Genomic DNA, 12,786 nt, shown 5'->3' with positions numbered 1-12,786 from the left:
TCCCGGAGACTCTACTAGTCACTTTGATCTAGCGTCTAGGTCATCATTACCGATCCCCCAACAGGCCAACTCCTGCAACCCGCGTTTGCGCGTCAATTCTCTGCCTCGCAGATTTTCTGCAACCGCCGAGCTCGCCATCGCATACGGGCGCTGGATTTCGCGTTGGTTATACTTTCTCGCAAAGGCATCGGTGAAATCGTTGGGGATTGCCCGTCGAATGGGAAAGCGGCCATGGCTGCACCGAGCGGAGTCAAGCCGCATGCCGATGCGGCCATGACGAAGCAGGGCGTATCGCAGAAGTGAGTTTTTTTGACTCCCACCTGGTTGCTCCGTTGCCATCCATCCGTGCCCGATTTGTATGAGGAAATCCTCGCCTGGCGGGAGCGGTGATCGGATATGTATGGCAACTGGTGGTATCCTCGTCATCACAAGCTTTGGGCTTATCTTTGTTGTTTGTTTTGCCTCTCTTCCCCCTTTCCTGCATTCTTTTTTTTTTTGTGTCGTTCACTGCTGCCATCATATGATCTCTTGCTCCTGCTGGGCGCGACATCCTCTCCATAAATTCGCTGGACGTTCACAGCTCCCAGCCGATCACCCGAGCTCCAGCCGGCGAGGAGTCCATCGGGCGTGTCCTGTCTGGCCTGTCTTGTTCTGTGCCGCGCTGACTCCAAGTCACCAGCTCGGGCGAGCGCGAGGATGATTCTCACGATCTCATCGGGTCGAATGATTCCACACCAAGCGGCATGGTCACTCCTCAGCCGGACCTGAGCGACAGGCGATTACCGTCCATTATGCACTACTTTTCTCAGGTTGGTAGCTCTACTTTTCCGTTAAATCCCTTCAAATCACGGCCCTCCAAGTCCTCCACACCCACCGCGGCGGCCCTGGACGGCGGCCCGCTGGCTTCGGGCGGCGAGTCCCGGATCTCTATGGAAGGGACGTCGAATTCCCAGGCCCCGGGTCCACAGGACCAGCCCTCGGATGGAGTGGCGTCGACGGCACCGGACGGGGTTTATCCGCCCGAACAATCCCAGCCTTCATTACAAAAAGTCACCACCCCTGGTGCTCTTCCTACTCCCCCAGATTCGTCCACAGGCTCCATGACTCAGAAAGAAGTCGAGGAGAGTGGCGAAGAAGCATCTGCTGCCTCCGAGAAGAACGCCACATCCATCTATACGGCCCTGAGAAACTACCTGACTTCTCCTTCCTCCCGTGGCCCTGCCTCAGTTCCTGTCTCCGGCCTGTCCGTGGACACCATCCATGCTTCGTCCTTCTCCCATTCGTCCCCGCGAGATCCGTCGGCCACCCCGCCTCCGCACAATGCTCCCTTGTTCGATCATGAAAAGCCTCCCCCTGCTCTTGACTCGTCTTCTGAGAAACTGGCCAAGCTAACGGAAAGCGCGGCGCGGGAGCCGCGTATGAAGAATACGCCTCCCTTGACTCCGCGTACCATGTCCACTGAAAAGAACCCTTCCGCCGAGCAATCAGCCGATGGGTCAACCGCTCCTTCGGGCCAACCATCGTCCTCGGGCAATACGGGCAAGGCCGCCGATGTGTACCCGGTCTCATCACAACAAGGACCCACCGTGGCTCCCCTCAAAGGCAAGCTATACGTGAAGATTTCACGAGGAAGAGATCTCCGACCGAGCGTCGATCCTTACGTGGTGTGCGTGTTCGAATATAACGAGTACATCTCCAAAGGCGCTCAGAGTGGCGAGCACACTCCCGAAGGTAGAAGAATTCAGAAAGATGGGCTGGACACTGATGCCGGGAGACCGATGGCGATCCCGATGAGGAGCCGTCAGAGCAGCCACAACAGCCAGCTTGACGGCCATGAGCATCGCTCCAAGGTCCCCGTCACAGACCCTCAGTGGAATCACGAAGCTGTTTTGTACGTGCATCACCACCGTCCCCCTGTCTCCGAAATTCGTGTCAGGATTTCAGTCTAACTCGGCACTAGTGATGTCCTAGGCGACCAGTCAGAGATCGATGTGTCCGTGTACGACCGACATAACCAAGAGACATTCCTCGGCCACGTACGGCTGAGTCTCAACTTGAAGGAGAACAAGACACATTTGGAGGGCTGGTTCCCACTGGTTGGACGCGCGCTGGGCGACACGAAAGTCTCCGGAGAAATTCACCTGGAGATCGATTTCGAGAAGACCGAGCGAAAGCAAGTTGGGCCGAGTGACTTTCAGATCCTGAAACTTATCGGCAAGGGCACTTTCGGCCAGGTGTACCAGGTCAGGAAGAAGGATACGCAACGCATCTATGCGATGAAAGTGCTGTCCAAGAAGGTGATCATCCAAAAGAAGGAAGTCGCACATACGCTCGGCGAGCGAAACATCCTCGTTCGTACGGCCATGTCTTCGTCGCCGTTCATTGTTGGCCTGAAGTTCTCGTTCCAGACGCCCACCGATCTCTATCTCGTCACCGACTACATGTCTGGTGGCGAACTTTTCTGGCATCTGCAGAGGGAAGGACGGTTCCACGAAGCACGCGCCAAGTTCTACATTGCCGAGTTGATTCTTGCGCTGCAGCATCTGCACAATCATGACATCGTCTATCGGGATCTCAAACCGGAGAATATCCTTCTCGATGCCAACGGGCACATCGCGCTGTGTGACTTTGGACTGTCCAAGGCCAACCTGACGCAGAACGATACGACCAATACGTTCTGCGGAACCACGGAGTATTTGGCGCCCGAGGTGCTGCTTGATGAACAGGGATACACCAAGATGGTGGATTTCTGGTCGCTGGGCGTGTTAGTGTTCGAGATGTGCTGCGGGTGGAGTCCTTTCTACGCCGAGGATACGCAGCAAATGTACAAGAACATTGCGTTCGGCAAGGTCCGGTTCCCGCGTGACGCTCTGAGCGCTGAAGGCCGCAACTTTGTCAAGGGCCTGCTCAACCGGAATCCCAAGCACCGCCTCGGAGCGAAGGGGGACGCCAAGGAGCTCATGGAGCACCCGTTCTTCCATGACATCGACTGGGAAGCGTTGGCGCGTAAGGAGGTCATTCCTCCGTTCAAACCCAAGCTCAAGTCCGAGGCGGACACGTCAAATTTCGATCCGGAGTTCACGACGGCCTTGGACACTTCGTCGTCGCTCAATGATCGTGCGGCGGCGCTGGCGAATGGGTTCATGCAGGGCTCGACGCCGCTCTCGCCGGGGATGCAGGCCAACTTCAAGGGCTTCACCTTCATCAACGAGAGCACCATGGACCAGCACATGAAAGACCACCATTCGGGCGACCGCATGGACGAGGATCGAGACGACTCGGAATCCTGGCATCGGTCCCAGCGATCGGTCGATTCGACCGAGCGACGCATGAGCGGCGTGATGCGCACGGGCGACGAAGGTGGCGTGTTCCATGATTTTGACATTTAACGTGTTTCGGTCTTGTTGTCGTGTTGACCTGGTTTCCTGGGAGTCACATTTTGCATGCTCTGCATTTGTCTGGAGGGGGAGTTAGTTGATTCAATTTTCGATTTGGGTGTTGCGTTGCAATTGACGAAAATTTATCGGTCATTCCCAAGCGTCCTTTGGGATTTGGTTTCTCGCACTGCGATCGAGAAAAGCAATCAGAGAGAAAAAGTTTCTTTGCATGCCGTTTACCTTTTTACCTATCGTGGTTTCGATCATGGTGGTGTACTGAGTTGGGAGGATCCGTGCTTGCCTCTGTTGATTTCTCGTCTCTTTTATTATCCTTGGGAACCGCGATAGACGAATCACTCTGTTCTCCCGTTGATTTGCCCCTCTTCATGTATGGTTGTGTGATGATTACGCGCCTGCGAGATGCGACTCCGTCCGCTTCCGATCCTCGATTTTTTTTTTTTTTTTTTTTTTTTTCGATTTCCATCTGGCGGGTTATGATGACTTTTTCATGTACAGATGGAACTTGCATGCTCTATCGAGTGGACATAGTGATATATGCTATCCAACTAACTACTGGATAATAATCAGATAGATGGCTTTCGAGATGCCCGAGGCTGGTAGATTCCTTGATTTCCCCATCCTTTCTTGAATGACATCTTTACGCCCTACCGCACAGCTCAGGCCTATTTGCATGCAATTAGGGCATGCAGCTTTTAGTATTTAATATGCGCATGTAATCTGCTTGGTCTGGACTCTTGTCTTCATTCTCGGCGACAGACGTTGGATACGATTTACACTGAGCGTGATGGCTGGATTCAACCAAGATGCTGATGATTTTCGACCCGGTCGTCATTCTCTTTTTCTGTTTCATGCATGCATAGTGTATCCATCAGCTGAACAGGTTCGTCTTCTCACCTGCAGATACTCCCGTAATGCAGGGACCAAATCATTCCCAATTTTCCCATGCCATGAGGCCTGACAAGCCAAGAGAGCACCTTCCATCGCTGATTGGCTCAAACCAACCAAACAAAGCAAATTCAGCGGAAACCTTAATTCAGAAAGGATCGACTCTGGTTCGTCGTTCTGCTCGTGAACCTGTCCCAAAAGAGTTAGGACTGACAGCTGCACACCACATTAAACGGCGAAGCCATGTCTGAATTCGGAATAGCGCCGACTTTTTCTCTCCCTTGGCCCGTGTCTCAGCTGGGACCAAACCGGTGTTCTTGCCCTCTTTTGGATGGATGGATTATGTAACCTTCGGGTTAACACAGTTGACTCTCAGGGGCAATTCTTCAGGTTGGAAAAAGAAAAAACATGCACGTCGTAGTCTCTCCTTTCCTGCTCGGAAGATTAAGAGATATTTTTCCTTCAGCACGTCAACGGCAAAGTTCCAACGGCATTTATCTCCGGCCACCACTGTGGTTCGTTTCGCCCCGCACCAAGTCTCCACTGGCGGCGTCCTCCGTGGTTGATCTGAACAACCCACGGGCCTTAGCTCAGGGATCGGCCAGGGCAACGTACAATTGTACTAAATGCATTGGCCCCTGTGGGGAGTGCATGACGCTCTAATAAAATTGATCGTGATTCCCCAGCCGAATTACCCTATCCTCCCCCTGAGAAAGGGACGCGCCATGCGCTGGCGTTGGGACTGATTGACTTTATTCTTCCACATGGCCGTGGCTCAGCGGCTTACAATCCATCGTTGACCTTTTAGATTGAGCGTGGTTGGCACTTTTCCCGCGCCGTTTGATGACTATCGCGGTCTAAAATAAGACTCCCTCGATGAGTTAACTGCCTCTGGTCACCATGAGTGTTGTGGCCAGTCATCCGAACCAGAACCCCGGTCCGGTGGTCATGTCCACCTTCAACCGCAACCGGAGCGGCAGCAGCAGCAGCCAGCAGTCGTATCCCGTCGCTGCAGACGACGTATCCGTCCGCAGCCCCTCGGTCATCTCCTATGCCAGCAACTACAGCTCCGATAGCGCCTACAGCTCCTCCACAGCGCCGACAATATACTCGGCGCCGTCGCCTACGTCACCCACATCACCACGACCTGCGTATCGTCTGTTTAAACACGCTCCGGCACCCTCCACGCCGCGGGAGCCCGCGATCCAGCGACTCCCGCCTCGTGTGTATGAGTGTATCCTCGATCAATTACAGGCCCTGCATGAGTCGCCTCAGCAGTCCGGCTGCACCACGTGCTTCCAGCGCGACTTGCACGCTCTGGCCCTGACCAACCGCTCATGGGACCGTGCGGTTCGAAAACGACTGTGGGTTTCGCTCGTTGTCGTACTAGTTGGACGTAGATGCTAAGATGGATACTTTTTTGATGTTCAGGTACTCACGGATTCACATTGTCGGCGCCGACTCGCAGTCACAACTGAAAAAACATCGATTGAAAAAGGGTAGCCGGTTAAAGCTCCTGCGGCGTACGCTGCGCGAGCGCAAATTGCTGGCCAACTTGGTGCTGGAACTGCGCGTGCCCGAGTTCGATGCCGCCCCCGTCATCAACGGGAAGCCGAATCCCCAGTGGGAGGAATACCGCGACCTGGTTGCGTCTGTGGTGATGGTCTGCCCGAACCTGGAGCGGCTGATTGGCTTTGATCGCTCGTTCCACCATGAGTTTGACCGGCTGACCTATGCGCTCTCCACGCGGCGCAAGTTGAAGGAGCATAAATGGATCCTGGGCGAGCCGGTGTTGGATACCAGCAGCAGTGGTGGCAGCAGCCCCGACCTCGCCGCACGGAGCGGGTCTCCGACGAAGGGTAGGAGCCTGTCGCCGCAGCAGGCCTTTGAATTTCTCGATTACCACGTGTGCTGGGCCAACCTCGAGACCCTCGCGATCCATTCCTGGAACTCGGCCAGCTCTCTGGAGCATGGGATTTTCCTGCGGATGTTTAACCGCTTGCCGTCCCTTCGGCATCTCTCCGTCTCCTGCTTCGATGCAGACTCGTTCACCGACCGGACGCTTCAATTCCTACCGCCTCTGCAGTCGCTGCGTCTGGAGTGCCTTGCTGGCGTCACCGATGTCGGCATTGGGCAGTATATCTCGCGTCCGGAGGCTCGTGGGCTCCAGTCGCTCACCATTATCGAGCAGAACATCCGATCTCTACTCGTTCTGTCGAAGATGTTCGCGTCCCTGCCGAAGCTGGAGCGGTTTAGCATCGTCCAATCCACTTGCCTCCCTATGCTGCCATCGGAAGGCATGGTGCTGCAACCGGTTCTCGCGTCGGCCAGCTTGAAGTACATGCACTGGGACATCACCGGTCCCAAATCCTCGAACGCGCTCAGCCGGCTTGATTCCCCGCCGTTTGCGTTCCCGCACAAGCCATCGGATACCCCCAACTACCATCTCGCGCAGAGCATCTTGTATTCGGGTTTCCCACGCCTGACGCATCTCCGCGCGCCGTCGGACATTGAGCCTCCGGGAATTCTGCAATCTGTTTGCCGGCCGATCGCTCACGGCCAGGCACTGCTGCCATCGGACCGATATAGTCTGCCCAAGAGCTCGCACGGGTCGGTGAGCATCCGACCGATGGCGCTGCCGGCGGGGAACAACCTTACGTCGGCGCGCATCCGGGCGCAGACATTCATCGACATGGCCGCCAAGGACACCGAGACCGGTATGAAAATGGTCGTGACGGACCACTCAGACTCGTACGTGCCGGACAACGTGCTCGAAGACGACTCCTCGGACACGGACTCGGAGATCTTTGGCGATGGGCCAACGCCAACGATGGCTGGTGCTGGCCAACAGATGTCCGACAGTATCAACGGGCCCCGAACGCTGTTTGAATTCCGCTTGCCGCCCGTGATGGGCCGGGTGCAGGCGTCGACAAATTCGGCGCAGGATGTGACAATCCCGCGCTTCGTGCTGCGGCCGGACATCCCGGGTTCCGACGCCGACGGCGGTATCATCCGATGGAAGAACATCCTGACCACAAGTCACGCGTTCTCCCTTAACCGGCGGGAAAGCGGCGGCCTCAGCGTTGAAGAGCCGCCACTCTCCCCCATGTCTCCAACAACGCCCACTGCCTCCCGCTTTGCAGGATGGTCCGCATTCGGGACACGGTCATCATCCTCCTCCACCTCTTCTTCCTCCTCCACCGCCACGTCGCACTCATCATCTGCATCAACATCCACCTCATTATCATCTCCCACCTCCTTACCGCGCACCACCACCACGCAAACGCCGTTCTCCTTCTCCCAGATCCCACCCTGGGGTCGCGATACGTGCAACGGGCATTGGAACCATGCCCATGCCAACGGAAGGGATTGGTGGATGCATGTGGAGCGCGAACGCCCGCATTCCATGGATATCATCGAAACGAAGCATCTCTTCTAAAGGGGTGCTACGCTCAAAAATTCATCATCGGTTTGCACTGTCCATATCACATCCATATACATATTGAGTTTCTTCATGTTTTATGTTTTACGCTTTGGTCGGGACGGATCGGATTCAGATTGTATAGTTATTCCATGCCTTTGTTTGATTTGTTTTTATGGGTTCGATTCACGGGTTGGTGATGATATTTTGTGTATACCCCATCAGGATGGCTGTGCATAATCTATTCGACTTTGTATTCTAGCTAACTAATAGCTAATTTTATGAGGCGTGATGCTGGTCCCATCTTGATTCTTCATCAAGTCGGAGGAATGCCGTGTGCCGATTATCGGGATCGGAACTCTCACGCGTCAATCCTGCTTCTTCCAAGCGATAACCAATTGTGGATAAGATCCCGGTGTGAGTACGGAGTACCTGACGCTAGCCGAAACAAGCTAGTGGGAATTTCGCTCGCTCTTGCCTATGACGTCATTAGCCCCAGCTTCATTCTTCAGACTTGCGCCTTCTCTTCCTTTTCATCCCTGACCATTCATCATTTCATCTACAAATGGTAAATTTACTACCATCAATAGATCGCTTATCTTTATCATTGAACCAGCACCTTGATTGTCAAAGGCCATTCGCAAGCTGGCTTGGAGATAAGCATACGTAGTGCACTCCCCGATGGTTCGAATTTTGAAGCAACCTCCTGCCATTGCAACTGGGGGGTGGCAAGGCGATCGTCGTAGCAGAGACTACGAATCATGTGTTTGCACGATCGACAGAGCACTCAGGAGAACCCACAACCTTCGCATTGTATTCGACTTCTGCGTCTGGAATACTTCTCGAACACCAAAAATGAAATCTCACCTGGAATTAGCCGCGGACGAGGAATCGATTCCCTTCCGACACCTCTGACGAAACATCCACTGAGAGGGAGGCAAGAATGTGCTATCAGGAGAATGTGTCTCTCGGTTGATTACGCTTTCCAAGGATCTCACAGTGGCAAAATCGTAACGATAATTGCCCTGAGAATTTTAAAGTCGTGCTAGAGGAGGCGCCAGAAGCGGCAGAAGAGAGAAAACCCTAGTTGCCGGTACATGAGGGGGCCCAAAACTTGCGCCCAAAATGCGGGCCAGCCAGGACGGCGAAAAGCTCTGGCAAATGCATGCGCTCAGACTATGTGCAGGACGTTAATCCCTGACTGCTGAAACCACGAGCTTGACGACACAGGTCATCAAAGTGGTGCAGAATTGGCCTGGTACCGACGATAGGCCGACCACGTCGAGGACGTATAAAGTCCGACAAACAAAGATGTTGTCCAAATCCCGGCGTGGATAGTGTGGACAACCTCAAACGCAAGAGTGCTGCACGTGCTCTGGAACACCACCACCCAGTTATCGAGCGGGAGCCAGCCCTGAATATTAAAATACTCGAACCAGAACGCTTGATCTCTTTTCCCACAGTCTTCGATATTTCACGGGTCTGCGTAAGAGAGTATAGCGATTGAAATAGTCGTCCAGACGGATCTTGTCGCTCAAACCTCCGAGCTGACTGCTCCAATGGCCGTGTAGGGCAGACATTACGACACCAATACCTAATATAATGGGTATCCACTCGCAGTTGAAGGACTCTTATCCGCATCAAACAGGATGTCTTGCGGCCGCTCGCGAGGAGAGCATAAATCAATGCGATCGAAGCATAGTCGGCGTTCGTGTATATTAATATCCAAAGAGACAGGGAAAAGGTTGACTGTCAGTACATTCAGGCCACTATGGCCATCTGGATCGCCGACTATATCATCTGCTAAAGGTGCATACTATACCCACTGCCTCAAGAGCAAAAACCAGATATTATATTTCACACTTGTGCATCAAGAGCCCGGTCTTGTTCAGAAGAAGGTTGTGGGAACGAGGTGCATGAAGCCCCTCCAGCCAATCACCTAAGGAAATAGCCACGACGAGCTGAGGGAGATATCCGCGGACAATGAGATGCGCAAGGACGCTTTTTCTTGTATATGTGAAACTTCACTTGATTCTCTACCTTATGAGAAAAGACTAGGAATACTAGATACACAAAATTTTCCTTTGGCCTTTGTGGGCCAAGAACACAAACAATACTCTACCATGATAGGTTGGACAAAATTGGTGGGAGTGGTATGGAGTTCATTCGCAAATAGGATTGAATATGGGTATGGGAACCTGACCGGATTGACTTGCTTGTATGAATATTCCGCCAGAAGCATATGCCATCTGAGCTTTGTCAACCTGCACCCGTTCAACTCCATATCCTTCGTGAATGTGACCAAAGATGCAAAAGGACTTTTGTTCGCTGTTTGTTGGGCTGGCATAAGTCCGTGACATAAAAAAAAAGGGCACCATTCCTTCCACTGTCTAGGGAGCAGTAACTAGAAAAGGGCAATCCATAGACTGTAGTTCAATGTGTCCATCACCTCTGCCTGTCGTCTTTAGGTTCCTCGCAAATGTGCCATAACCTGCCAAAAACTCAACATCCAACACTTATTCATATATACGTAGCGATGAAGACTGGCCACGTTGACAAGGAGAGCGGTAGGTTTCCTCGGTCATAAGGGAGTTTGTCTCGCTCACCACGACGTCTTCGTGCCGAATGCTCATGATCAGATCACCGTTTTCCTGGACTGGGAGACGGCAAATTGGTGTCTCGAGTATTGGGGGTTGACCACACCGGAAGATTACTGGTGGTATGACTGTGATGAAGCTCAGTGGCTAAGAGAGTATGTATGGTGGAACTTGATTGTGAGCGCGTGATGACTTCTCCAAAAGCCGCGTTGTATTTTCCAGCTAATTCATATGAACCATACTCCACCTATTGTACAGATGAGAAGCGAGGGATAGTGCGCTTTTGGTGCAGAGAAATGTCCGAAAATTCCGAGCAAAAGACAGTGGATCTACTGATCGGCGCGGGCCGTGCCGCAGTAGGCTAGTCCAGATTTGGAAATTATTAGTGATCCCCCCCCCCCTTTTTCTCCTTTTCGCTGCTTGTCGCGCCGGAGACCTTACGGTCCAAAGGGACTAATGAATAAATGGGATTCTCAATCACCTAGTGGAAGGCTCATTTCATATGACAGCGAGGCTTGCTGTAGGCCCCTAAGTGCTTTGAATGACAGTCGATTTGAATTATATGGACGTTTGCTGTGGAATTTATGAAGCACCATTTCTCCCAAGCGAACTTCTGGCATACTGAGCACTGAACTAGTTTATACATCATACAGATGACAATATATTGAGATGAAGCGCAAATTGTCCTGTCGGGATACTGGGACAAAGATCAGAACTAGGTCCATACGCGTAGGATCTCAGGATCAGATGCATATTGTCGCACACACTGTTTATTATACGTCTGACCAATTGCCATCCAAGTGTCACACCGTTTTCCCTGATTTTGGCGCGAACGGAATACAAGTGGCGCGTGTCTGTGGATAACTGGAAGAAGACAGCATTGATACAATCGCGTTTGTTGATCGATTCGTGCATCAGCTGAGTTTTCAGACGCAGCATTGCAAGTTCGTCTCAAAACCCTTCTCTGCCCTGAAGGATATCACAATGAAATATTCAGCTTGAGGCTGTGATCCCGGTAGACGTTTCTCGTATCGCGCGAAAAAGGTCACGATCGAGCTTCTGCTCTGATACGAATCTACCTATGTACATGCCCACCTGGGAAGTATTGTCTGTTACTATTTGGAGGTCGGGAGCTCAACATTTGTGCAATATCTATCCGCAGCCAAGGCCGGGGTGTCTGACAATGTGACCGAAGGTGTTGTTATCCGTTAGAATATGATCAGTGTCCGAAAGGCTAAAACCAGTTTCGATGAAATAGATGAACAAACCGAGGCTGAAGATCTCAATAAAGGTGTACACGACAGCCCATGATCTGAATACCAAAGGTTTCTGTCTGCCGCATTTCAATCTGGGCCGTTGAGCCTCTTACGCGCTTCCATTCAATGCTCCCAGGACACAGAAAGTAGGAACTGAGCCGGACGGCCAGCGAAGCAGGTGAGTGTCGGTCCGGCAGCGCTGATTGGCAGATTGAGGAGCCAGTCAAGGAACGTGGTCGATTCAGCAACCAATCCGAGCCAGCCAGTGTACCTTGTGGCCGTTGGATGCTTTGAATGCTCGACTCGATCGACCATAACCCATGCAGGTTAGATTTCGGCATTTTGCAAAACATCCCTGTCACCATGCACCCCAAAGCGATAACAAATGGCTTCCTCTATTGCCGACTTGACAAACGTGCAGCAATGCCGTTGGTATCGACGCGGAGAACTGGTCCTAATCCTTGTCCACTTGTGCGCATATATTAGTACTGATCCAGGGTGCCGATCGCTGTCCACAGAGGAGCAAGTCACACAAAGACCTTGTTGGCTGCTGAAAACATGAACTCCATACACTACCGAGTACATTTTAGGGTTATTCAACCCGTGAATGGTCAACTTCACTCTTCCTGGAATTCAACGAATGACTACTTCACCATGTGGAAAAGACAACCACAACCATCAATGCCCCGACCATCGTTGAGGTGGACATCCCGGTCGCGTTAATTGATGAATCTGACGTGACGAGAACCGATATTACGTTTCGATCTTTCGTTGGGGCCGTTTCGCTCACTTGTACGGTTCCTCCACTTCGGTTCAGAGCTTCAGGGCATAGTTGACTGTTGACGAGGAAGGTTCCGGGCCGGTCCCGCGGGACTCGGCAGCGCTAATCGGCTGGTGGGCTGGGGGCTGCCTGCCAAGGGACGTGCGGACGGCGGATCAATGCGGGCCAGCCAGTGGACCTTAAAGAGTATTTCGCCTGTGCTGCTTGCTGATCGCTCAAGCAATACAGATGTTTTGTTAGAAGGAAATATAGGCATAGTATTCAACGGCTACCGTTCGGATGTAAGTATGGCCGTTTGCAGAGGGATGATACTGGCTGCGCGCTATCCGCGAGATAGTCCGTCTATACCGGAGTTTTCCACATCTTAATGTCCCGGGTTCCCGGTTCCTTAATTCCGCCAGGTCTCAATTCCCTCTAGTACTATGTAGTCACTCCTCGGTACGGAGGT

At 52.7% G+C, this 12,786-nt stretch overlaps 3 protein-coding genes across 3 annotated transcripts; all 3 read left to right on the top strand.

Moving 5' to 3' along the window:
- Window positions 1–231: 231 nt before the first annotated feature.
- Window positions 232–3,389, top strand: VTN49DRAFT_6755 (uncharacterized protein; the record flags this gene model as incomplete). The annotated part of the gene is made up of 3 exons (XM_069414948.1): window positions 232–299; window positions 680–1,891; window positions 1,961–3,389. The coding sequence occupies 3 exons, from the start codon at window positions 232–234 to the stop codon at window positions 3,387–3,389; spliced, it is 2,709 nt and encodes a 902-aa protein (XP_069264795.1).
- Window positions 3,390–3,443: 54 nt separating this feature from the next.
- VTN49DRAFT_6754 (uncharacterized protein) lies at window positions 3,444–3,725 on the top strand (the record flags this gene model as incomplete). The annotated part of the gene is made up of 1 exon (XM_069414947.1): window positions 3,444–3,725. The coding sequence occupies one exon, from the start codon at window positions 3,444–3,446 to the stop codon at window positions 3,723–3,725; it is 282 nt and encodes a 93-aa protein (XP_069264794.1).
- A 1,458-nt stretch (window positions 3,726–5,183) lies between these two features.
- On the top strand, window positions 5,184–7,722 carry VTN49DRAFT_6753 (uncharacterized protein; the record flags this gene model as incomplete). The annotated part of the gene is made up of 2 exons (XM_069414946.1): window positions 5,184–5,647; window positions 5,715–7,722. 2 exons carry the CDS (start codon window positions 5,184–5,186, stop codon window positions 7,720–7,722), a joined length of 2,472 nt encoding a protein of 823 aa, XP_069264793.1.
- Window positions 7,723–12,786: the final 5,064 nt, after the last annotated feature.

Source organism: Thermomyces lanuginosus (genome assembly GCF_041956635.1).
Source record: "Thermomyces lanuginosus strain ATCC 200065 unplaced genomic scaffold VTN49scaffold_42, whole genome shotgun sequence".
Classification (NCBI taxonomy): domain Eukaryota; kingdom Fungi; phylum Ascomycota; class Eurotiomycetes; order Eurotiales; family Trichocomaceae; genus Thermomyces; species Thermomyces lanuginosus.
Note: the sequence above shows the minus strand (reverse complement) of the source record. Positions and strands in the feature narration are given on the sequence as shown.